The sequence below is a fragment of the Ixodes scapularis genome, unplaced genomic scaffold (assembly GCF_016920785.2).
Source record: "Ixodes scapularis isolate PalLabHiFi unplaced genomic scaffold, ASM1692078v2 PGA_scaffold4__175_contigs__length_147842914, whole genome shotgun sequence".
Taxonomy (NCBI): Eukaryota; Metazoa; Arthropoda; class Arachnida; order Ixodida; family Ixodidae; genus Ixodes; species Ixodes scapularis.
In genome coordinates this window covers 29,252,938-29,279,194 of record NW_024609879.1, presented here as the reverse complement: position 1 = coordinate 29,279,194, position 26,257 = coordinate 29,252,938, and the positions used below count along the sequence as shown (strand labels likewise).

Below are 26,257 nucleotides of genomic sequence, written 5' to 3'. Positions count from 1 at the left end.
TACAGGACGCAATCTTAAACTTCTAACACTGTCGGTAGGTTGTTCAGGACTTTGGAAATCCTGGTGGCGACGGAGAAATTCTGCACAAGCTACTTGTAGAGCGATCTTCTCGCAATCCAAACTGGGTGAGCACACCCACTTTCCTCTGTTCTTTTTTTCCTAATTAATTTTCAATTTTTATGCCAACAGTTGAGCACTGTGATGACTGGCGAAACGTTTTAAAGTTTTCAGAAATATGTCTTGCAAAATTTCTGAAGTCTAGGCTTCCCATGTCGAGCACGTCAGTGGCAATATGTCTTCCGAAAAACAAATTTCTTTCAAAAAAAGATCAACTCAGGTATATTTCACCTTTTATAATAGCTTAATTTCTCCAGGGCATGCCTAATCTTCGAACTGATAGGATTTTGCACATGCCTTGCAGGCAGGCAGCCGCGCTCGCAGCAGGGGCACTGGATTTCAAGCTTTTAATTGAAAGGTGAGGTAGTCCACTACAAGGCAGCTTTATATACGTGTATCTGCTGTAATTATTATTATTCGTTGTTACTTACTAAATGGTTGCGCCCTCTCAAAGCCGGTGCACAAATAATTCGAGTCAGCCAATGTTCGGTTACTTACTCTGTGAAGGCATAGGACGCAGTTTCGGCGTCTGCGTTAAGCAAGAACTCGGATCTAATCTCAGGTTTTGTGCCCAAGACGCGTATGTTACCAACGTTGGTAGATGGGGTTTTGAAAATTTTTTATATGTGCGATATCTGATTCCTCATTCTTTATTATATTTCCAAACAGACAGCTTCTCCAGCCTGATGTCAGCAGAAAAACTCCCTTGGACATGTCGCAATACCAGCGCATCTTCAGTGTTTACCGCACGCCTGCCATAGCCTGCGATAAACTGGAGTTCAATACGCCCCTCGAGAAATCTGGGGAACACGTGGTAGCCATACACAATGGCCAGGTACGTGAGCGCTTAACTTCCATTGGGTGCAATCGATGTCAGGTAATGTGCCGTCTTAATCCTGCAATAAGCCAAATATTTTTCCAGAGACCAACCAAAATGATCAATCTGCAAATTTCAAGATGCGCCGTCGGTGAAGGTTAATCTAGGAGTCGAATATATGTATCATTGCTTTAGAAAATGTTTTGGTAATAGTTGAAAAGGCTGTTCCTTCGGTTGAAATCCATATGAGATTATATATAACGTGCACACAATGACCGAGGTGGCAGGATATAACTTACCAGATGCACTAGATTAAAACCGTTACGTAGCACCAAATGTGCTAAAGTGTTACAGAGATGCATGTTGCGCAGCGCGCTTAAAAATATTATTACAAACCGGAACAAGCAGCTGCGAGAGGCTTCAAAGCAGGTATTGGATCTCACATTAAGCAAAAGAAAAATGAAGTAAATAATAACCATGCTGTGTTCATTAAAAATGATATATCATAATCACGAATGTCGTTTCACCGATATGCGTTATTTTGCAAATGTTGGTGGTGATGAAAAACCCATGTTTTTTGTTGCCTAACGATCGCTTTGCCAAAAAGAGGTTAAGCACTTATATATGTTTCTGTCTCAGCTTTTCGAAATCGGTAACTTAAATGCACTAAGGAGTGAATCAATTCATCATAATGGACACGTATCTCTCGCCTTATACATCCTGGCAAAGGAGAAGCAAATTGTTTTAGTGCTGCATGTTTGATGCGGGAGAGCAAAGAACAGGTAAGAATCTGAGAAGACAAAGCTATAGCTATAATTTCACCTGGCTTCAGCAGTTACACCTACGTAATCTAACTTGATCGAAAATCTCCTGAAACCATTCAATCACAGGGTGAAGAAATTTCTTCCTTGGCATCCAGGGATGCGTGTCACGTGATAACAGCGTCACAACTTAGCGCAAAGCCGCGCTTACGTCAATGTCTCAGGCGGCGGGGGAGATTTTTGCTCGTGCTGCACAAGCAGTCCCCGCCTTGGCGTGGGATCTATTTGCAATTCGCAGGATTTTATTTGCGTGTCTGGCAACTCTATTCATTTTCCTCAGCGGTATACTTTTGGTGGCATATGCACAGCGACACCCGTGGCTTGTGATGTCGGATGTGTCGTCCGAGTGACCCGAAGTAGTTAATGTTGTTCGTCAATGTCGTCCTGAAGCCGCTCTTCATACAATTGGTTGGGGCTCTACGCTCTTTGTGTGGTGTCCACCCCTTCAAGAAGCATTTCTGTTCATTTCGTGTTGCACTATATGTTTCATGATATGTTGTACCAACTAGCCCACCAGATAATCCTGAAGCATCTAACAGCACTGATGCCATAATTGCGTATCGCCGCCTCATGTACGCCTTCATTTTTACACTTTCGGCCGCGCGCACCGAGACCTTTTATCGAAAATATCACCGCTAAAAGCGTTTGATAACACAGACAGCCCTCTCGGCTGCCCGTGGTTCGTGTGAATGCCGGAGTCCGGCAGGGAGTCCCGCTTCTTCCGCCGAGCACTGACGTCACGCACATCCCTCCCCGCAAAGCATACCCGTGTCAATGCTGCACTACATTTAGCGCCAGGGCGATCGGTGACGGAATAATAAAGAAACGATATTGGTGGCCGAGTCTGTTGGCGCATCGCAGGCCGAAGCACGGGGTACGAAGTTGAAGGCACGTGGTGCATAGATATCTCCTTCCGGTAGCATTTCTAATTTTCAGCGAACCGAAATCTCGGCAATTCAGTTCCAGATTTGTGGTCGAGTGTCCTCCATAGCGACGCGCGAAAGGCGTCTGTATTGATCCCAACCATCCAGTGGTCGATGAGCGCTCCACGAATGTCGCTCATCAAGCGAATCGAAATGAATAGAGCAATTCTCCATAAGTTACTCGCCCGCAGGTAGATATTTCACCGATCGAGACATTTAGAAGACTGCTTTCGTCATGCAAGCTCCAACCTAAAGCGACTCCGGAGCGAACATTTCTGCGTTCAAATCTATCGGCTCCTGAGAGCATCGGATCAAGAAACCCGATTCGGGTGCCACATCGTCGACTCAACTTGCCGCACGCTTGCATCAGTTACGCGCAATATCCAAATTGCGTAACATTGGATAATAGCCTCATGGCTCACTATCGCATCGCGGAAGATTCTCTCTCGAAGGGTTGCAGTATCGCCTCGCGAATTCACCAGTTCACCCCACGTTGGTGTAATCTGCGCATGAGGGTGTAAGAGAATACGGCACAAGATAACCATCGAGACTGCACATGGAGACTTCGCAACATAATAGCATCAGACTACGGAGACTGCTTCTCTTCTCCGACCTTATTTTAACTATATAAAGAAGTTAATGTTCTTACCAACGGTTTTAGACCAATTTAACTTCGAATCCGGAGAAACCCAAGACGCTGCACTGGCTTACAGCTGAGGTGGAAATTTGAAGTAAACCGAGGGCCGCGTTTCCTGTGCTAAATGTGTCACACCCTGCGTGTACACCGGTTAACTTGGTGGGTAAAAAGAAATGAAACCCGGATTTTTTACCTGAATAAAATAGCTAAGCACCGCAGAATGCTAAAATTTTGTGTCAATGGGCGGCTCTAGAAGTGGTGATAAAATGGGCAAGCTAAAAAAAAAGAACAGAAAGTTACATATATAAAAAAAATTTAGTCCAAAACGAAATCGGTTCTATACGCCAACATCCGCCTATGCCTAATTGTGGTCAAACAAATGAATGACAATGCGAGCGCAGGCGGTATTTATTTTAGTGAAACAATCTGGTCAGCGAGGAAGACGCTTAGTTTTATTTCTGCTGAGTTGTGTGATTCGCTAAAATATGTTGTACGGACGACCAGAATGTCATTTATTTATTTTACTACTAACAGATAAACCTCCGAGCTAAAAAAGAAGTCCCTACATCTTTTTTATTCTTTATGCAATCTACGTCATGTTAAAAAAATCTTTGCCTGCCGTACAATTTGTCAATGTTAACTTACACCGATTTGCAGAGTTTTGAGAAGCATAGTTTACATATGCGGGCCGAAAAAAACTGTTTGAATTTCGCAAGTCCATACAGATTCATACAAAGGGAAATGAGACACCATTATTATCTCCTTGTTCTTAGCGCCTGGAAGCTGAGTGCGAGTCTTGTGCCACGCAGATGTTCACCTTCAACGCGTACGATGCCCAAGGAGTGCCCCACAATGAAAGCAGGATCCTCACCCAGCTGATTCGAGTCGTGGAGATGTCGCCCGAGAAGGACGTCGGCGTGGGCATTCTGACGGCGGAAGACAGGGACGTCTGGGCGAAGGTGTACGCCACTCTTGGCCAGAGTGAGTTTCAAGTCGAGTCAAACACTTTACCAGGAGAGTAAATCCTACTTCGGTCATATGCATTGGACAGCGCGCTTACAGAGCCAAATATTCCGCGAGGAATTTGGAAACTCCGCCATAGAGTAATATACACAAGGTAAAGAGCGGACACTGCCATAGGCCCCAGCGGCCCAGATAGACCAGTGACAGGTAGCGCTCCTAGCGGGCGGTATTAAGTATAATCTAATTCCGTTTCCGGTCAAGTTAGTTTCGGTTTCGGTTCAGGCGTTTCTGCTCCCCTTCTCTGGTACCCTTCTCTCTCTCTTTCCTCCCCGCCTCGCTCGGTTCTCGGGAGCTCCTTGACTCCCGAAGCCGCTGTTGTTGTTCTTTTTTTTTTTTAATACTGACGCACTTTTGCTTTATTTTTTACGATGGAGTCCGTGCAAAATGTGTCAAACAATATTTCAACTTACTTCACAAAGCAAAGTATATATATATATATATTTCTTGTTCTTTTTCTATATTAAAGCATTGAAGTTATACAATCGCCGCATTGACTCCTGGCTGTTGGAGCATTTTGGGGTCCACAACAGTAAGTGATTCGAACAAATTGTATTGGACCACATTCATGTATACATGATTTACTTCAGAAGCTCTGTATGTTTTATACGAAAGAGATCGATACTCACAAAAATAAATGAATATGAAGGACTTCGGCATATTGTACACTTCGTAATAGATTCTTAGCGGAACCAAGTTAACAAAACCTTTCAACGGAGAACATGCTGTATGATACATTCACTTTCACGCCGACTCGGGTACGGGAAGTTAGTGCAAAAATAAATAAGACATCGCTATCATTACCAGTCATAACAGTATAATAACAGTGCGAAGCACACGCCGGATAGTACAAATTCCCGATTTCCAGCAAATATAAAAAAAAAACACCAATTTGCATAGCCTCAAACTCACTGCGGGCGAGCCATTACCAAACAATGAGAACTCCATTCGAAATCTGACAAGATTCAACGTCCCTAAACATACCCCGAAATTGTTCAGAAAAGAAATATGGCTTCAGAAAAAAGCGGCTAAAAAACTATGGACAGTGGATACAAAAGTGGATACATTTTCTTTCAAATATTTTTATCCTCTGTACACTATTTTCTATCAAAATTTTGTAGAAAGTGGACAAATATTTCTGTTGGGGAGCCGTGATACACATTCGCTGGAAAACGGGGAAACAAATATTTGGAGAGCAAGCTGCACCGCCCACTTAATAAGCACTTCTTTTTTTTTTTTTGATTTGGCAAACGCCTCTGTTAATACTCTATTAACAGTCAAACCTGTCTCGTTCTTACTAGCCACTGAAGAGTGCAACCAAACTTTGTCCAAATTTCGGTTAAGAAATCAAACATGTCAACACAAGCGTATTCTGCAAAACAATTTTGAAAACCCTTTGTGGTACTCCTCTGGGCAAAGGCTAAAACCACCCAGACCTCAAAGTGCGCTATACAAGGCGGCACAGACTCCTCGAACATGTGTCACACTCTCTATTATGGGAAGAAAGTGATTTTCTAGTTGCTGAATGAAAGCAAAGGCAGCCTGTGATGGTACTACTAAGTTCCAGAAGAATTTTCCAGGCACGTGGTGCGCTTTAGGAACAATACAGTATACTGGTGAGGCCTGGTCAAGTTATTAGACTCAGCCGATAGCAGCTGAGAACAGCCACAGCTGTAAGTTGTCTGTTCAAGTAAAAGCTTGATCAAATAGCCCCAAACGTCATAAACAAAGTGGACGAGTCATCAGTTATGTTAAACCTGATGTCTGATGCCAACTCAAAAATGTCCTCTAGGGGCGGGAAGTTATCAAATGGAAGACATTCCACAGTGTCTGAAATTAAACTTTCATGGTGCGAATATATTTGCAACTCCTTTAAAAGGTCAACCTTGTCATTCTCTACGTTTTCGTTGTCCGACAGTTTGAACAGTTTCTTTATCCAGGGGTGTTTTAGTCCTGAGGTGAACTGATCCACATTTCGGTTTGTGTTGCATTTCTCGTATATAGTTCCAAAAACGTTCTCAAGTGTGCCTTACTGCAGGCGTCGTGTAAGTAAGAAATAAAGTCATGGCTGCTTGAAAGCTCATCACAGAGCATGAGGACACTTTTTATGGTAACTTGCCACCCAATGATGGCTTATGGCTGCCTCCTACTTTGGAACTGCCATGCTGAAATCCATCCGAGTTATTGGTGGACAAAATCAAGTATTTCAGATTCTCCCTTCAAAATGGCACGACGCAACTTCTGCCCTGTCTTCTTGAATTGTTGAGCTATTTAGACAATCAAAAAGTATGCACATCCTATCACAGAAATAGGCTGTAGCCATGGATGCCTCAGAAAGTTCCTTGGCATAAACAAGGGATATGATTGCAAGAAAGAGTGAGGCACTCAGTACCTGTGGGGCACAATTTTCTTCCATGCTACAGAAAGGTTCTTGAAAAAATGTGTCTGTCAGTAAGTTTCGGAGCCAATTGCAAGCTCATCTCATGGATAGAGCAATAAAGTTCAACACTAGAAGACCGCTCAATGACCTCATTTCGAAAGCAAAGTTTGTGGGCATGGAGATCGCTCTTGGTTGTTTTGGGAAGGTGTGTAACATCAAAGACACATTAAACGTGTTCGTTGTTAACTTCAAGAAATGGCTTATCACCACACACACCAAGCTTACGTTTGAAGCCCTCTAACCACAGACCACAGCCTTTACTGTAAAGCCAACAGTCTTAAAGGGGCGATGCACTGATATTTGTATTTTGCGCAAATACCGCTTAGAACGAATCCCTGACGTTAATGATCTGTGAAATACCCGTTCGTTTTCACCACACGCAATCGAAGTCGCAGAAAAAAATAAAGAAAAACGAGCAGAGTTCACCCCCTCAACTCGCAGCCAGAACAAGTGGCCCCGTGATCTGGAGCCGATTATATGCCGCCAATGTTGATCATAACCATGCGCTGGGGTTGGGAAGGCACAGGACAAGCACTGAGGTCCAGACATTGTTATGGTTCGGCTGTTGTCGTCATTGCAGCGATTGGACACAGGATACTACAGGAATGTTTCTCGAGCTAACGATTATCACGAGCCCAAATCGAGTGTCCACGCCATGCTCGAGTCCAATCTATGAGCCGTATTCAAATATCACCACTGGGCGGTACTGCTACCGTCCAGCTACCTCATCAGGTTTTCCGAAGGAGATTGAATTAAAACAATCGGTTTTGTCCTCGAACTTACAGCGCAACAGAGGAGTTTCTTGGTCAGTGGCGTTGCGTGCGAGTATCCTTGAATCCCACTAGTGCCAGTAAGCTCGTGTACGGTGAAAAACATTTTCATTGAATATCGTTGCACCGCCCCTTTAAGCTCCCGAATGTGAGAAATGAGGAGACTGCGTTAAACAGAAGACGTTGTTGCAGTGTGCACAACAGTGTATGCAAGGGGCTAAACGCACCTCCTGGAAATTTCAGACAGAATAACAACCAAGGCTCTATCTGCAATGTTAGAGGTTCGTTCAACACCGTCATCTGTAAACCCATGGACAATGTCGTGTGCAGGGTCGTAAGTTAAATTCTTTTTTTAAAACAATCTCATCAAAAATCAACACGCAGACAGGTTCAAGTGCTGCCAGTCAGCTCGGCAGAAACAACAGCGCGAGAAGCTCGAATCGATCGGCTCCACGAATTCACGCCGAGCATGCGAGCACGTGGGCGGTCATGCGTCACCTTGATTGATGCAAAGTCGACGGAACATGATGCAGCAGAAAGCACAGATGGAAGGCACGCACGGCACAGACGAACGACGCAGGGACGAGCAGAGGCCATGCAGAATGATGCAGAGGCGACGGCGTGCAGGCAGGCAGGCCATGGCAGGCGCCATTCATCACGTGGTTTTTGTGACGTATTTGATTTAAACTATTTAGCCGTTTTAAATACTTTAAGCAATTTTAAAGCATTGCCATTTAAAAAAATAAATACTTTTCATAGAAAGAGTTTTAATTAATTTTAACCAAATTGCAGAAAAGCGCCACGTAGCGGAGGGTATGAAACGCACTATCTGGGCCGCAAATCGGCTTCTGTGTCCTCTCTTTACGTTTACTATATTACTCTATGACTCCGCGTCCGAAAGATCGCAAGCGCATCGCGTTAACCCCGTTGTCGCGCTTTCGAGCATCCCCAAGGGAGGGGGCTGCCACCGGCGCGCCGAGATAGCGGATTTGTTGAGACAGCAGAGATGATTGTCTCCGCTATCTCGATGGATTTCCAGGACGATAGATTGCGGCCGCCATCCCTCCCAATACAAAGAAAAAACTCAGAAACTGTGCGCGAGCGACCAGCCATTTGCACTACGCTAAAGGCCTGTTCACTCATAGAACGCATGCGCATGGGAACGTTCGTCATATATGTATCGCACCGTAAAAACTGTTGATCATGGGATACGATAGGTAGCTGACGACACGTGAACACCGCTACTGGTGATGTTCGCGATCGAAAGCGTCGCTGTGGTCGGCCGTCCACGATTGGTCGAATCCTGACTATAACGTCAGCAAAGGAATTCTGATCGACGGAAATAAGGGGAATGTAAGAACTTCAATTTTGACAATGTTGGCAGTGTTGGCATCAGAGCGCTGTGATATCAAGATTCCACAATCCTCATTAAAAACACTATCGAACTTTTGATCGCAAGGTAATGACGTCACGAGAGGAAGCCATACGAGAGTGCCACCAAAATATCTCGCCGCTAATATAAGTGTCCACTGTAGGTGGGAACCGGCCTTTAAGCTGTCGGCGCACAGGCCAGTAGATTGTGCGTAGTAAGTTATTTTCACTATACTTTGTTTAAACTTAAATTTATACGCAGCCTACGTTACGAGGTAAGGGGGTCGATCAAGCAGCGTAAGAAGTGCAAGCCGTTAGCCCTTTTCTGCTTACAATTGATTCAGCAATGTTAAAACACGTACATACAGAAGGAAGACGACCCCATGGCGGTGCATTTTTGAAGCTGTCCGATTGGCCCATTAGTTCGTGGCATCTGCTGCGTCGGGACTTTAGCTGGAAGAAACCGTGGTAGAATATGCTGTCGCCTAGAAATTTGGCACTTTTTACAACGAAGCTCTTTTGGGCTGTGATTCCGTGGATTTTTCGTGTGCGTCAAGAAAAACTCTATTTTCCCAGTTAAATGAAGCATAAAAATTTCCCCGCCAATATTAGCTGAAAAAGCTCTCTGGAAAATTTAGCGGGAAATCTTATTAAAAAAAAATTCCCAGCCAACTTTAGTCGAAAGGTTTCGCCGCAATATTTAGCAGAAACGTTTCCCAACTCTATATCGCAGGGAAATCTTCCCGCTAAATATAGCGGGCAAATTACCGGGAAAAAGGACGACGAGGGAAGCGCTCGCTTTCTAGTTGTCGTCGTTCGAAGGGCTTGCTTACGTAGTTCCCTTTCCTTCCGCTGGGTGGCGGTCCCGTCCCGCGTGCCCAGTTTCCTCCGGCTCTTCGGGGCGTCGATAGCCCTGGACATGTCTGTGCGTATCTTTTGCATAAGGACCAGCGATCAAGATGATAAAAAATGTTCGTACCTTTGTTCAAAACTTTTGCGTCACGCCTGTGTAGTGTGCTAAACAGATTCGCTGGACATCCACCCTCTCAGAGTAGATGGCTCATAGTTGTTTTTATTCTTATGCAAGAGACCCTCTTCCGAAAGTCACTTTGCCTTTTGTGAGAAGGTCGGAACCACTGCGCAATGGAGGAACAACTAATACCGGGGTACTTGCCAGTCATTGCGTGAGGATGCGGACGTCGCAAGGTAACAATGTTAGAGATCTTTACATACAGAGCTGTTACGCATTCGCTACCATTAGGTTGCTTCAACCTGGTTGGTTTCGGTTTAAACGTGTACGTGGATGTTTTGCTGTAATATGTCATTTTTGATTAATTTTATGATGAAAATGTGTTCCTTTTAGGGTGGAACCAATGCGAACAGTGGTATTGGGCTAGATTTAGGACCACGAAGTTGTTTTCTACACTCATTGCAGGTTTCTTTTTGGAACACGTTTGATGCATCGGGTTTTGTTTATGGTTAATTTATGTTGGGTTCGGCGATGATGCCACTGAACTGGTGCACAGGGAGCACTAGCATCGTCCATAACCGTGCCTGATGGCACTGGCTCGAAGAAAAATATACCAGGAAAAATACCAGTGCATAATTGCATAGTGATTAAGCAAGTCCAGAACTTGACTAAAAATGCTAAATTGCAAAGAACAGATGAACTTGAAAGTTTACTGATCACTGCCTCGATCTCGTAGACGTTAACTTCTTGAGAACTTCGCAAAGTAGAGAGTTTCCTATATTGACGCAAACAATATATAGGTACCTAACAATATTGTTCGAACTATTTCCTTAAAAAAGTACCCGAGAAATATTTCCAGATTTCGACCTAACCAAGTAGGACATTTCTTACATTATATACCGTGCTAAAGTTCTCAAATACTGCATTCCAAAACATTGGTTTTAGGAAATAAGCTATTTGTTATACGGACGTGTGTACACTGCGTACTTCAACAATGCTATAAATGACAAGCCCCCTCAAATTAAGGCTGATATTTTCCTTTGTCCTAAGTAAAATTGCAAAGCGCAAGATAAAAACCTCAGAACGTATGACTCGGATCGAACGCCAGGCGCCACTTCATGGACTTCTGCACATATATCTTTATTTTTTGAACATATGCTCTTTTTGAATTTCGGCGCCGCCAGCCAGTAAAAGCAAACCTCTATACGGCCTCGACAACGACCCGCACGAATGATTTTATGGAGGCGGCTTTTTCTCGGTGTCAAATGTTGCGGCTCCCAAGCACTCCCAAGTTGTCTGTGGCAGTCTTTTGTGGGGGAAGTTCTAACCTTTATATTTAAATAAATTTATTGTATTAAACTAGTTTTTTAAGCAAATCTTTAAAACACAAAACACTGCAGGGATTGGACGGAGGCACTGTATTATTTGTTTTGAAAGTTTAAGTAAACCAATCAAGGGAAGGATTATATTGCAAAAATGATTACCAACGTCCAACACAAGAAGGTGTAATAATATGAACAAAGAAATTGCCTCATGTTGACGTACTATGATGCCAAGCCGTGAAAATGCGCGTTAAGATTTCGTGGTTGTCTATTCTACAAGTTCCCCCTTTAGTTATATTCAACTGTTTTCAATCTGTTATAAATTTAAAAGGAACATGCTTTCAGAAATTATACGCAGTGGCTCCTGATGCTGCTTGTTTTTGCAATATTCTTTGCGCTTTACTGTGAATGCCCTGCCGCTGTCCGTAAGCAAAGCTGAGTTGTCGTAAGTACTCCGCCTGTCAAACATCGTGCTGTTTTCGAGTAATTTGTGTGCTCAGTGTTCATCAGTGGTGTCTTTTATTCCTGTGCCCCACGTAAGCTGACAATGAAAATAATTAATAGGTTATAAAAAAATAACTTAAAACAACATGCAGATAATGATGTGATACGATTAAGTATTAAACATAAATATCGGACGAGACATTCCGAAGTAAGGCAAATAGTGTGATGAAAGGCCACTCGAATTCAACGTATCCGCCCAGGCGCGTAGGGGAGAGCGGAGCGAGTTGTTGAAGCAACCTGGTGGCGGCCAAGTAAAGTGACCCCAATGTGGGAGCGCCCATCAGAGGGTGGGCTATATGGTCTATAGTGGACGACGAAGCATTGAAACAGTGTCGAAATTTCAACACCACATACTTCATAGTATTTTTTTCCGCGAGCGAAATATTGCCTTTTACTCTAAGCAAGAGATGGAAGTCTGCAGTGACGTTGAGGGTTTCGTTCGCCATTTTACAGAAATCCCGTAGCTTCGAACAAAGGCACGCTTATGAAAGCGGTAAATCAAGTTCTCTAAATTCGAGAGACCAATGTGTTTATGGGGACTACTGTATGTGATATTACAATTATGTGCGGACGTATCCTTCACAGTTTGGTGCAACATTGTGTGGTTCGTGGCGTGGTGTGAACACGGAATAGACCTCTTTTTCGTAGTCCTCTACGCTAGGGCCTACTCTCGCTCTCAGTGTGTTGCCGCCATTGTGATTGGACCGCCACGCTAGCCACGACTTGGTTGAAGTACCAGTCAAGTAGCCAAGGTAGTTTAAGTCGTGTTGTGATCGCCCTCATTGTGTTTATTTGCAGTTTGCTGGCGCTGTGTGTCTGACTTCTTTCTCTTTATATCCCTTAGCATCATTGAATTGAACTAAATTGAATTGGTGGCAGGGCGAAGCGTTTACAGTGTGATAGCTTGCTTCAACGGCCTCGGAAAGACGCCATATGTAGTGATACATGCCATGCTATAAAACCGTTCTCTTGTTCCGCAGTTTGCTCCTCAAATTCAAGAGGGAAAGAAAACGCTAATCGTTTATTTTACACACCCTTTCGCCCTAGGTACTCGTTAATCAACCACAAAGAAGTAAAGAGGGGCTGTTTATCTGTTGATCGATGCCAAGGTTAGAAATGGCGGCCGGGGAACAACCCTAGTTTATGCCAGCCGTGTGGAGGATCAAACAATGATGCCCCTAGCCGTTGGGAGGTTCCTTCTAGAGAGGAGAGAGGGGGACATATTTCGGGTGTGATATAGCCTAGAAACACAGTTCATTACCTATTGTTGAGGTTGTTTCCAAAGATTTTGCTTATGACCTCGATACTTTGTTTTTGTTTTGTTTAAAATGCAGTGTAAACACATCCGCGAAGTTGTGGACAAAAATATTAGCGAAGTAAGAAATGACAACTCTAGGTACTTCGCAAACGATAAAGGCCCGCTCACACTCTTGCGACCGAGTACGACTGAGAGAGACGAGATCTCTTAAAACTTCTTAAATGTTTTTAGAATGAGGGGACACACTGGCATTGTGGCGCCATCTATGCGGTGACCCTGGAACTGCATTTCACAAGAGCGAATGTTTTGCGGGATTTCCGAGGTCAAATGTGCGTAATAACCATATAAAGGCTCATTTATAACATTGACCAAAGTTTTTCGAGCCAAGAAAGAAAGGATAATGCGCGAGAAACAAAAAAAAAAAAAAAAAATGCCGGGCCGCCGAGTTTACACTGCTTCCCAATAGATGGCGCTAGTGTGTTTTCTGGTTTAAGAAGTTTTAAGGAACCCAGGGGGGCTATGTTCGACAAATGTTTCATTTGTTCTAAACAGAAACGGAAGTGGCGAAAGTGGCGATATGGCGTCTGATAGGTTAGAGGCTCAAATGACGAAAGTTCCCTCTTTCGTCATTTGATCCTCTAACCAATCAGACGCAATATCGTCACTTCCGTCACTTCCGTTTCTTTTTAGGAGAAACGAAACATTTGTCGAACATAGCCGCCCAGGTTTAAGAGGTCGCGAGAGTGTGAACGCGCCTTAAGACACATATAAAAGCAATAAATTGCCTTAATAATCTAATAATGACACCAATGTAGTTCTTGTCGAATCCGTGGCTCATAAATGCTGACAAAAACAGCACGTGGCAGTTGCTTACCAAAATAATCATAATAATAAAAGTTAAAGTGAAAAAAAAATATTGCTTACGAAAGCAGATTGTATGTTTATTCTGGTGTGAAGATAAAAGGGGAGGCAGGAGAGGTGTGGGACGCGATTGTTTTTGTATTTTAAAGTGCCCTAAGTTTGTACTCCTGAGAAGAACCGCTATATGACTCTAGACGGAAAAGAGCAATTGCTTGTGTATTTTCAAGTGCCCACCGTTTGTAGTTATAAAGAAAAAAAAAAACGCTAGACAGTGCGACGCTCGTTGCTGCAAAAATGTTCACCGTGCAGAGGCGTGTTTCGACCTGCCGTCCTTGGCGAGTGTCACGAGTTGTCTTCGCAATCCAGTTTTTAACACAGGATGTGGTTATGGGCTGGATATTATGCACAAATTGTCAAGGTCGATAGTTATGAACAAGCGTTACACCCAGGCCCAAGAAATATCAAGCATTCGTATCCCGTAGCTGGCATTGCATAAACTTCCAAGCAGAGAGCAGACTTAATCATCATTAATATACATAACCATTCTCAGTGGCAAGAAATGGTTACAGACGGTATTTACCACGCGGCTCAGTGAAAATTGAACCCCGGACCGTGCGATCCGTAGCTTGGTGCCTTTGCTCGGCGCCATAAAAAGGCGAAAGTGAGCTGAAAAACAAATTGGGTTGTGTGTATGTTTATACAGCCTTCAACATGGCCTGCCTCGAGGGGCGACGAGTCTCCCAGCTGTAGATGAGAAATTTAGCCAGTGCAGTACGACCGCTAGCGTGGGGTCTTTAACGTGCGTCACGCAGTAGCGATACACGAACGCACGCCGCTACAGTGCTCATACTAACCAAAACGGGCAGCGATGGGGATTGAACTCAAGATCTTGTGTTCTGAGCAGGGGCTTTCACTCCACGTGCTCCAAGCTAGCCCACTCGGCCATCGATCTCCCCGAAAGTGACTTGAAGCAACTGGACCCGGAATGGCTAACGGAAGCCTGCGTTAACAGGTTTCCGTTAGTGATACTGAATCCTGTTTCTTGAAATTCGTAGCGCACCAACTGGCTTCCCTACAGTTGGCGACAAGTTAATAGTTTGGAAGAAGCTCCTTCCTCCCCTTTCCACGTTTGGGGAGAGAACCATGGAGGGCAGGCGACCTCCTCTCCAACATTCGTTCTGCTAAACTGGAGAAGGCTGGGAAAAGCTCCGACTGAACTGTAAATCTGTCACCTTCTATAAATAAGGTAAGTTACGGGACCGCATATAGATGCTCCATCAACAAACACTCAGATAAAAAAGGTTGCGACAATAATGACTGCTCACAGACAATCTACTTGCCTAGTGTATTCAATATAAGGTTCCACGTAGCATAAGCGTCCCGGACAAAATGGTATCTCCCATATTTGAAAATGTCATCTGGCAACACAAGTCACAGGCAACCCCCGTAAGGCGGCCTCTCCATATTATCGATGCTAGTATTTCTCAAAAGGCCAGACACGTAAAGTCGGGAGCAAAAGTTTGCGGGGCACGGGAACGCGTGGCGAAATGAATCGCCGCGTCGTGCAACGACGCGCCGCTGCATTAACAAGCAGCGCTTTGCGCATGCGCTCCTTCGTGCTGGCAGTCATGTCTCTTTCGCTCGTTTCTGTCCAACTCACTCCTGATAACCGGAGTCGGCACCAGGGGCGCAAGTTTCCGTTTTGCTCAGTGTCCTGCTTCTCGTCCTCTTCAGCTGCCTCAGCAGCCGCGCTGGGTGACAAAGCGCCTCACTACTCCCCCCCCCCCCCCCCCCCCCCCCCCCCCGCTTCGCGAGCTTCGGCGGCTGAGGCGGCTAAAGCAGACGCGCAGCGCAGCATGACAGCCAGCGCACAGCGCTAACTCGCGCCCCTGGCGCCGACTCCTGTTACCAGGGCCCGTTTTCTCGAACGCGAACCGTGGTTTAAAGTTAACTATTGTCCCTAGAAGGGGGATTCCAGGTCACGTGACTGGGAGAGCAGGGGCGCCGAGGGAGGAGCAGTACCTAGAAGCAAAATGGCCGCGGCGTCGCTTAATGAGGGCTAATAGTTCTGCTTGGTTCTCCTGAACATTCAGTCACACATAAATTACTTGCGTTAAAATCGATCAAGCTCTTCGATTTAGCTCTTTAGTTTTAACAACCACACGTGCGCTGAAGGTAGGAACCGAGGTCAGATAGAGGATTTCGTTCTTTTGAATCACGGCATCCCAAAACGATTAAAAGGAGTGTTTGAAAAACGGTGCTACTCTCCACACTAAACAAATCGTGCCATTATCAAATGGAGCCAAGTTTTGATATACAAATTACACGTTTACAGAATCCTGGATATACAAAGGGTCTGCTGGGAGCCGTTTCTAAATTCATCTGCGAGAACTTAAAAACAAGAAGATAAGATTTGAAAAAAAGAAGAATCCAGAAAATATTCTGGTCATTCCACACATGCAAGGTATATAACACAAGCTGAAAAAAACAAAACGCGTAAAAACTGAACGTCTAAGTCGTTACATCTGTGCCAAACAAACCAGATGTCATGTGCAGAAAGTTTAACAACAAAAATGCCCTCCCCTCCCAGTGACAATCGCCGACAAAAGTGTGCTCCATGCACAACGAGGGACGTTATCCAATTTCCTTGTCCTGTGGCAAGTTCTATATCGGCCAAACAGGCAGATGCGCCGACAAAACCTGTGAACATGCAACGTCTTTGAAGGGAACGAAATCGGGAATTTGTCAGCGGATTTCAGAACGTGCGAATTGACTCCAACGTTAACCAATATGGCAATACTTGGAACAAACAAGAACCCCTTTGCTCATGAGATGCTCGATGCAGTGGCCATTGAAGACCACGCGGATCACTAGAGCCTTCGAAGCAGGCTTTTGAGAGAGCGCCCGGGTAATACCCTGAAAGCGGGGAGCGCCCTTAAAAAAAATGCTTCAAAGGCTCCGGTAGTGCGCTACGTACAATACGGTAACGATTTGCCAAAAGTCCTTAGGGATATCGCTTGCACCCCGTGAGGTTCGCTACATGTGCTTTTTTCTCTTCTTTGCACTAAAGTGTTTTTTCAGCGAAGCTGTCTATGGCTATGTTCTCAAAATGTGTGCGTAAGCAGACAGAGCCTGCAGATTAAGAATTCGCGGCCCGGCCGGCGTTCCTCACACCACTTGTGCGCCGGCAGCGCTCATTCGATCCCGACTGGAGGCGCTGCAAAAGAATAGTAAAACGTAACAGTCTACCCACCATTCTAGGGGCATCGTTCTTTTCTGACGTAGTCATCGCCCTAGCGACGTTATCAGCAGTTGCACTTCGGATTTGTTATCGACAGGACGCTCGTAGTTTGCTCTAGAGAAAAGAAGAACGTGCCTTAAAAAGGTGATAACGACAGCAAAAGCGCGAATGGGTGAGAAAGCGACGAGAAGCCGAAATTGGATTGTGTCCTTCCGGTTGGAATGTCTTGGAATTGAGTGCTAGATGGACGTCAATGTGCCGGCCACGCTTCACCGCTCGTGTATAGATTTAACCTTTGGCAAGAACGTGTGTAGCACCGCAGTGCAACCGATTGCGGTGTACCATAGCGACCACAAAGACATTGTCAATGTGGTAACAAATGAGAGAAAATTAAAACGATAAGAACCCCAAAGTTACGTGTGTGTCTTTATTCAATCAATACAGCAAACACCCTATAAATTACTATAGTTCTCATTATAGTCATCTTAATACAGCTTCGCTGGTTATCCTTCTTCACGGAGTGAAAAGGTACTATGTTTTTTTTTGTTTTTGTTGTTGTTTTTTTCTCAACGCAATCTTGGGGTTCATGACAACATGATCGATTTCGAGCACGTAAATCTATGGTTCGCATCACGTTAAGTCGTAGCACAGCCAACTCTACGATTCGATAGATAAAATGAAACAGCTTCAAAATTGCGCCATAACTTGCTTGCCGTCTTTGTGCGTGTGGTACTACCAACTAAATCAATCATGCACAAAAAAAAATGTCGCGTGAGCATGCCGTCTTCACTGTACGTGGCTAGCTAAAGTACCTTGATACTTTTTTACAGGTAGCTGCAATCAATGCAAATGACGCAGCACATCCTGCTGGAACAAAATTTAGGCAATCAGTTCAAACCTCTGCTGTGCACCGCCAATCGCTTCCTAAACCTCCACCGTGACGCAGTCGTCGCTTCAAAAAACATCGCTACTTTAGGAAGCTATTATCTAGAGACTTTAAGTTCAGCCGGCCCAAGCCAACTCATAAAACCACGAGCACCATGACGTTACAATTTTGGCTCTGCTTGATTCGCCTGATTCGATCGTGCCGTTGGCTACAGTAGGACCTAATGTGAAACAGAGTTTATACTCGGTGTCAGGTCAAGTTCAGACCATGGTGTAAAAAACAATTGAGTGATGACTCTCTGTCCCACGTGGCGATCACATTATGTTCGGCGCACCGAGCGCTTCACTCGCACGGGGATAGATGGCGTCCAAGTATGGGATCGTTCCTAAACCCACCGCTCCGGTTGCTTTTTCCAGCGGTGGTCCCACCATTCCCTCGTTCACCGCTTCTTGTTGCACCTCACCACATCCACGCCGCCACCAAGTCGCCAGAGTCCGTAAATCGGTGTTCTCTTCATTCTTCTTCTTCTTCGGGTTAAGGCTTACCTTCGTGCATGATGGTGGCCCATGTGATTGACACAGCACCAAAGCAAAACACGAGGCCAGTCACTGATCGCACACCACCACACCGTGAAAAAAAACGAGTACGCTACGCCGCCGACACCGTGGCCGCCGAGGAGGGGCCTCATACTAGGTATAAGGTTTAAAAGTGCAAACAAACAGGGACGATAGGAGATGACACAAACAACAGGGACAGCTTTATTGCACCTCATACCGCAGCGCCCTTCGCGGCAGCGCGGAACTAACTACTCCTGGTTCGAGGCTAGCTGCGAACACGATAATGTCCCTCGCTCCTTTTCAAAGAGCGGCCAGAGTCATCACCTTAATGTGCTTCTTACACCGTGGTCCAGACGCAGCCGACACTGCGTGCTAACGGGACCAATCGAAGCACCGTCGAAAGCGCAGGCAACTGGGTGCTTTCTGTTTATGACTGGTTTAGGAATGCAAGAACACGATATAGAAACACGAGGAACACGTCGAGGGTGCACTTCTCACGGTGCCTGATAGATCCCATCAGCTCGTGGTGTCGGCTGTCTGCGGTACTCAAAGGGACACTGAAAAAAGATTAAGTCAGCCTCGAAAAATTACAAATATTACAAACTATTTTTTCGTTACAAACTTAAGTTCTCATCTATGCAGATTTTGTCTATTGTCCTGTCCTTTCTGCGTATATTTCTGTAATCTCAAGCTGACGCATAACCAAATACCTCGGCAAAATAGTTTTTTTTTTTTGTAAACTTATATGCACCCCAAGACTTGTTTTAGTTTACAGCTTTCAAACGCGCGCGCCAAAGGCGCGAAGGCAAGCCAATGGCATCGTTCTCATATTTTTTTCTTCCCTCTCCTCCGCATTGCAAAATCGCTAGCGAGAAAAAAAAGTGGAAAGGAGGAGCGCTGATGCGCGCTACGGCGAGGTAAGAAGAGGAGAGGTAGCCAGTGAGAACGTTGCCCTTGGCGTGGACTTGTGGTGAAGTAAGTTTTTGGCGAGCCAGTGACTAATGCGCGTACACAATGGGCCCTCTTTTCCCCCTCCCCCTCTCCATTTACAGCGCCTACAAAACACACACACACACGCGTTTTTGGTGCGCGCATTTAAAAGCTGGAAAGTGAATCAAGATTTACGCTGTAATAATTTTACAAGAAAACAAGAAATATGACTCTTAAAGCGAGCGAGTTTAAGATGAATACTTAAAATCGAAAGAATAAAACGTGGAGGACAAGCACAGGACAACCACGTTCTTTCAGATAGCAACAAGGTTTATTTTATGCGCTTATGGCCTGAATGTTCAACGAGACTGAATATCCAACGAGCCTGAATGTCCAATCGGTCACGTGACAGGCGAGACGGAATGTCCAACGAGACGAAAGATCCGATCGAGACGGAATGTCCATCGAGTCTGAATGTCCAACGAGACGAAAGGTCCAATCGAGTTGGAATGTCCAACGTGCCTGAATGTCCAACGAGACGAAAGATCCAACCGAGACGGAATGTCCAACGATCCTGAATGTCCAACGAATCTAAATATCCAACGGATATAGAATGAACCTTGCAAAGAATTTAGAAGACATTACCTTGTTGAATTGTAGGATTACTGATAGTTACGGCGGTGAAAAATGCGTTCGATGAAATGGGGGAACCGGACATTACGGTGCGGAGATATCGGTACGCGATCATTTCGGTATGTGGTCGCTTCGGCACCGGGCTTTTCAGTGCCGGGATTTTTATGCACGGCTGTTTTGGTGTTCCGCTGAGCTTGTCCCACTGAAGTTGCCTCTGCGAAGTCCCCGAAATGAAATTAAAATCACGCTCGTGTATTTGTAGACTTCATAAAACCTCAAAAACAATGCATTTATTGTTCGTTTTATACATCTAAATTTAAAGATGATTTCTATTATTAAAAAAATGACGTTTAAAAGGTCACACATGCTACAAGATAAAAGACTGAACTCGTTGACCGTTGACAATCTGTCACGCGTTTGATTTTAGAAGGGTCATTCCTCTGGAGCGGAAATAAATGTGGGGTCCTAGGGAGTTCTGAGAATTGTTAATCGTGCTTTTCCTCAGTCACAGTTTTTCCGTATTGTACGAGTTGCTGTATTTTCTTTTATTCGTGTCCCTAGTCCCGCAAAGATGATGTCCCTCGCATGGGAGAAAAACACTTGATTGAATTTTAGTATTATCATTATTGTCATGTGAAGTCGGTGTAGTATGTGTAAATACACTAAAATTGTAGTTTTTGATTTTTTCTTTTTTACAAAACGAACGTGAAAGTTTTAGAAATTTCTGATTGGACTTCTCGGTCCCCAGAAACAAAACGTCGATCCTCATATCAAAATCAGTGAGAGAATACAACGTTCCTTTCATTAAGCCTTTGTGCAGGTAATGTCCTCAAGTGGTGAGCTTTTGTCCGGCGATTGTCCGAAGGGTTCAGCACATTGACGCTTATCGCGACGATTAGTCTACCATGCTTCGGCCACCAAGGCCATTGCTGTCGCAGTGAACCATGTATTAAGCAACAAGTAGGCAATATTAATAATTAATGCAATACTTTTTAGGATTGGCTTCCGTCGTTTCTGCCTTTTCTGGTCACGTGGCATGCAGCAATCGCACCGATACGCGCCCAGGTAGCATACGAAGGCTGCGATCGCATTTCAACTGGTTCAAACTCTGTCACAGAGCCGCTGTGATTTATTCAAATGCGCACATTACAAGTGCACATATGACCACGGTATCAGGAAGTCAGCCCCTTACTCGGTCTTCCCAAATTCCATAATGCCAGAGTTGCGAGTGAACATATTCACAAAGAACCCGACTTTTATAATTTTGAATAACCCGGGTACGATTCACTATCGGACTCTTGCCAATTCTGAGAGCTGCATTTGTCATCCTCTCTTTTTTTGGAAAGAAAATCTCATGGTTGACCCCCACTCTCACCGGCAATCTACACACCCAACCCTAATCAACTCTTTTCAACAGTTCGAAAAACCAGCACTTTCACCCCATTCTTCATTCTGCGAATCGGCTAGGGCGGATCGCTCTATTCGACGAATTGTCCTTCTTCCAGTTGTCCAGAGACCAATAAAATTTCGACGAAGTGACCGGATTCGTGGTACAATACGCTTCCCCTACAAGAATAGAAACCCACGTGGAACAATCTATTTTTATATTAACACATGATGTAGTATTTTAGTATATCCGAGTGTGAACCTTCTGCTGCACGCCGAGATAGATGCATTCGCGTCCTTTATCAGCAGTCAAGCTTCACCTAACAAGACGTCATGAACTACCTCGACAGAATGGCGAACTTTGGAGTGCTTCCAGAAGCCAGTTAAATTACATGGGCTTCTGAAAACCACTATGCATGTCATATGCAAAAAAAAAAGTTGCTTACTGCGTGATACTAATATTATCCCTTCACTCACTGACATAAAAACCTATTGGCAGGGAATGCATGCGTATGTAAACTACTGACTACTGCAGTGTACAGTGAGTAGTTGTCTGTTACAGAGATAAACGAACAAAAAAATGTGTAAAATTCAGACGATTGTTCTGCATTTACTCAAGAATTGTCTGGTCGCATCCCCCACCACCCCCATGCATTTATAGACGCGTTAGATGTAGATTTTATGTTTAAAAAAATATATCTATATATTTTTTTGTGTGGGAAATTACGCTTGTGCAAACTCTTGATGCCTCGCACCCGCAGCTCCCAAAGCTCCTTTTAAAAAAATAAATATTGACTATGCGCGTAGTCAGTGGCGCTGGCGGGCCGTCATGTGTTTGAAATGAGGGTCTCCATATGTAGCTCACCTCTATAAATCGAAATGGGCAGGGATGAGGACTGAACTAGAAATTTCTGGGATCTGAAGCCCGGCTTTCATAGACGTCCCCCAATTGCGATGCACTAGAACACCCGGGCATTGCTTCCCTATTATATATTTCAAATTGGCTGGCCTATGCCATCGGAACATTCCAAACATTAGAACTGTTAATATCAAAGGAGCGTTTGGCATCGTACAATCGACACCGTAAACCCATTGGTACATAGCTGCGCATCGGCACTAAGCTAACTAACCATCAAGCCTTCCAATAGATGAAATTAAAACATTTGTGTCTGCTCTCTTTCTTTGCCGGTTCGTCAACGTCGGGTTTTATGACACGACATTTTAGTATGATGAAACTACAGCAATGCCTGCAGGAACGAGGACTAAATATACACACAAGTTTGTACATTTAAGAAGGAAAATTAGTCTAGCACGTGACAGGCGAGACGGAATGTCCAGCGTGCCTGAATGTCCAATGAGACGAAAGATCCAACCGAGACAGAATATACAACGAGCCCGAATGTCCATCGAGACGAAGGATCCAACCGAGACGGAATGTCCAACGAGCCTGAATGCCCATCGAGACGAAAGATCTAACCAGGACGGAATGTCCAACGAGCCTGAATGTCCAACGTGCCTGAATATCTATTATTGGATCTTCCGTCTCGTTGGTCAGGCTCGTTGGACATTTCGTCTCGTAATCTATTTTATGTAGGAAAATTGCACACTGAACGAGATCCCAACTAAGATAAAGTGATAAGAGAATGAAAAGGGGAACAACAAAACCGCCAGGCACCACACCAAAACCAAACCATCACTGTAGTTCTGCCCGTGCCTCGCGGTTTCTTCCTTCCGCTTTCGATCACCCAATTCGCCTCCCCCCTTATCACGATATCTTAGTTGGGATCTTGTTTAGGGAGCAATTTTCCGGTCCCTAAAAATTGTAGCTAAATGGAAGAACTTGGTTGTCCTGTGATTTTCCTCTGCGTTTTTTTCTTTTGGTTTTAAGTAAGCAACAAACTGGTTGCGAAAAATGTATTTTGTTGTATTTATGATTTTTCTAGGCCGTTAAAAATGTGTCTTTTTTCTGTGTTTTTTTTTAATTTGAAGCGAAGTATAAGGGCTCTTTTGTATGGCGTCCGCTTTAGTTGGACGTATGACAAGTCTAACTATAAAGAAAAGAAACCTGTCCACGGAAACACAGCGCCAGTAATCAGAGTGCAGCGCACCTCGCGACTTGGAAAATTGTGCCTGAAAAATAACGCAATGACTCTCATTCGGGAAAAAAAAAACGGAAAATCGTAAAGCGGAATCCAGTACATACATTAAAGAACGGTTTCCAATCATTGTGACGCAGATTCTGAGAACGCGGCGTCTCTGGAAGCGATCAAGAAGGCTGCCCTCGTGGTGTGCCTCGACGGCGGGTTGGAAGACGTGGATCCCTACGAGGTGGCCTGGCCCCGGCAGGTATACAAGGGCGGTCCGAACGCTGAATATGCAGCCAACCGATGGTGGGATAAGCCGGTTCAGGTAAGCACCAAGACGGGTTGAATACATGCCGTCTAGCATAGGCCGCTACTGCGCTGGAATGCATGGGAACATTCATAGGCGCGAAGCACCATCCTCCACATAATAAGTTATAGCACGCGACCGCTGCCCGTTGAGTATTTCGAGCACCGCGCATGCGCGGAGGTGCGAGTGCGCAGTGCATGGGGTGGCCTCGGCCCTCCAGCTGGCGACCACGCCACCCTTTCGCAGTCTGTAAGAGGAAAGCGGCTGTCGCCGAAGAACTTTCCAATGTTAAAACCAGCTGTGTCCTCCATAGTACCGACATGAGCCCTTTTTCGTTTGACACCCGTTAATCAACGAAACTGTTTTCCTTAAGCGCGTTTTTTGCGCCTTGGCCACTGATTATTTTTTTGTTTATTGTTGAGCCCTTTGCCAAAATATAAGGGCCGTTGTGGACAAATGCCAAGCCAAGAACCGCGCATTTTTACATGTCTCAATAAGCAATAGAGAAAACAGTGTTTCGGACTGCATCACGGACTATCAGTTAACAATAGAGCAGTATGTATATATTAGGGAAGAAATCTAGAGATGTAATGTTCAAGTGCATACATAAATCGCTCTATCATAGTAAAAATATACATTTCCTAGTCGACCTTCCTAAATTTCCTGCACATTAGCTACGAAACCTTCGCACTTAATGTAGTCCCTGACGAGATAAAAACGGCGGGAAGGATCTTCAGTTGTCTAGCGTCCAAAGGGGGCCTGCTACCTTCGGCAACGCTTCGCTTCGGCACCTCGTGCACACCGGGATCGCGGTACGTCAAAGCACGGCGGAAGTCAATGATGGCGTCCTGTAGGCTGGGCGTTAAGCCTCGCCTTGTCGCTCACACACTGTCGGTGACTAATATAGCAGACATCTTAAAAAAAATGAAAACACGGCCAGGGCCATGCCTTATAACTGCACCCTTCTTCTGTCCTGCTGAGACTTTAAGCTTCAGGTGAACGCGGAAATATACCTTCTCATTACGTCTAGTTTTGTATCCACATTCCTAATTGTCAAAGCAAATCACGGCGCATAGCGACACCATGATCCGTAAAAGAATGCTCAGAGAGTTATTTTATTCGTTTCTCGATCCAGGTGATTGTCGGGGAAGACGGAGGGTCTGCACTTCTCTACGATCACACAGCCTTCGACGGCACTGCGATGGCTGGAGTCACGAATCACTGCTATCATTACGCGTGAGTTTAAATTCAGCGCAAAGTCGAGTATTTCTTTAAAGATTCTTATGGGAAGCGAAAGTTCATCTGCTTCTTACGCAGGCGTTGCGATAATGTCGGAACGCGGAGCACTTATTGGCTGAATTAAAAAAAAAAAAATAGTTGGTAGACCTGAAGGCATCTATCATCGAGGTATGCCCCCTACCTTTTCATTCCAAGCCAACCAGCTATTGGCGTCGTTTTGACGTCACCGCTACATCTGCACAAGAAGCGGACCGACTTGCTCTCCGCATTCAATTATTTGCCGTTATGATTACGCCTATTCGTAAATTATTGTTCCAGAAAGAAACTATTTAATAATTAGTTTGAGCCTCCAGCCCATGGAATAACTGCGCATATTCACCGAGAGTATCAGAATATTTGGAAACGGATGTTTCCAGGCACACACTCCTTTTCGCACCAAGTCCGACCTCAATCACCTCTCCGATTCGGTGGAGTCAATCAATCAATGAGAGACCAAAGCGCATCATCACGACGCTCGCCGTATTTCGATGAGCATGCTGTCACCGGCTGAGCCAACCAAGCGCATGGCAGGCGCCGTGACCCTGCATTTTTGGTTAGGAGGTTTGTGCTTGCGTTTGTGTCTTCTCACTTTCCACTGCACTTGAATTTCAGATGAAAGGAAATATGTGATTGTAAAAGTATATATTGGGTTCAACTATTGAATCTCGAAACTGATACGAAAACCGCCAAAAAGATTAAACCAATGACACTGCTGAAATATAGTCGTTTGACGTCAAATTCGAATGGTAAATCGTCGGCAACTTACTTTTGCCAAAAAAAAAAAGAAAACGGCAGTAGTTTTTGCGTGGTAAGCTTTCGGCAGGCGCACACCTTGCCGGTGGAAGTTGTCTGGCAAGCACCTGCAACCTTCCGGAGGTTTTTACTCCCGAGCTCCAAACGGCCGGGCGAGCGGGCGCCAAACTGTGTTGTCACCCTCTAAATGAGAGATGAGATCAGTCAGATAAGAGGAGCGAAAGAACTACACTGATCTAAGGTCACTTAAGGGGGCACACCCCCTAGGGGGGTCAACTTTTGAACCATTGTCTTAAAATTAATGAAATTTACAATGTAGGCTGGTGGTCATGCTAGAGGGTGTATAACAAAATTTCAGGTCTGTCGGTTAA

General features: G+C 44.8%; 1 protein-coding gene across 1 annotated transcript in view; it reads left to right on the top strand.

Moving 5' to 3' along the window:
• The first annotated feature begins 829 nt into the window (after window positions 1–829).
• LOC115309645 (carnitine O-acetyltransferase-like) overlaps window positions 830–26,257 on the top strand; it is a 44,729-nt gene continuing 19,301 nt past the window's right edge. Inside the window, exons 1-4 of the mRNA XM_029967889.4 lie at window positions 830–952; window positions 4,125–4,296; window positions 23,701–23,873; window positions 24,991–25,091. Coding sequence (XP_029823749.2) covers window positions 830–952; window positions 4,125–4,296; window positions 23,701–23,873; window positions 24,991–25,091 — 569 coding nt within the window. The remainder of the gene's footprint in view (window positions 953–4,124; window positions 4,297–23,700; window positions 23,874–24,990; window positions 25,092–26,257) is intronic.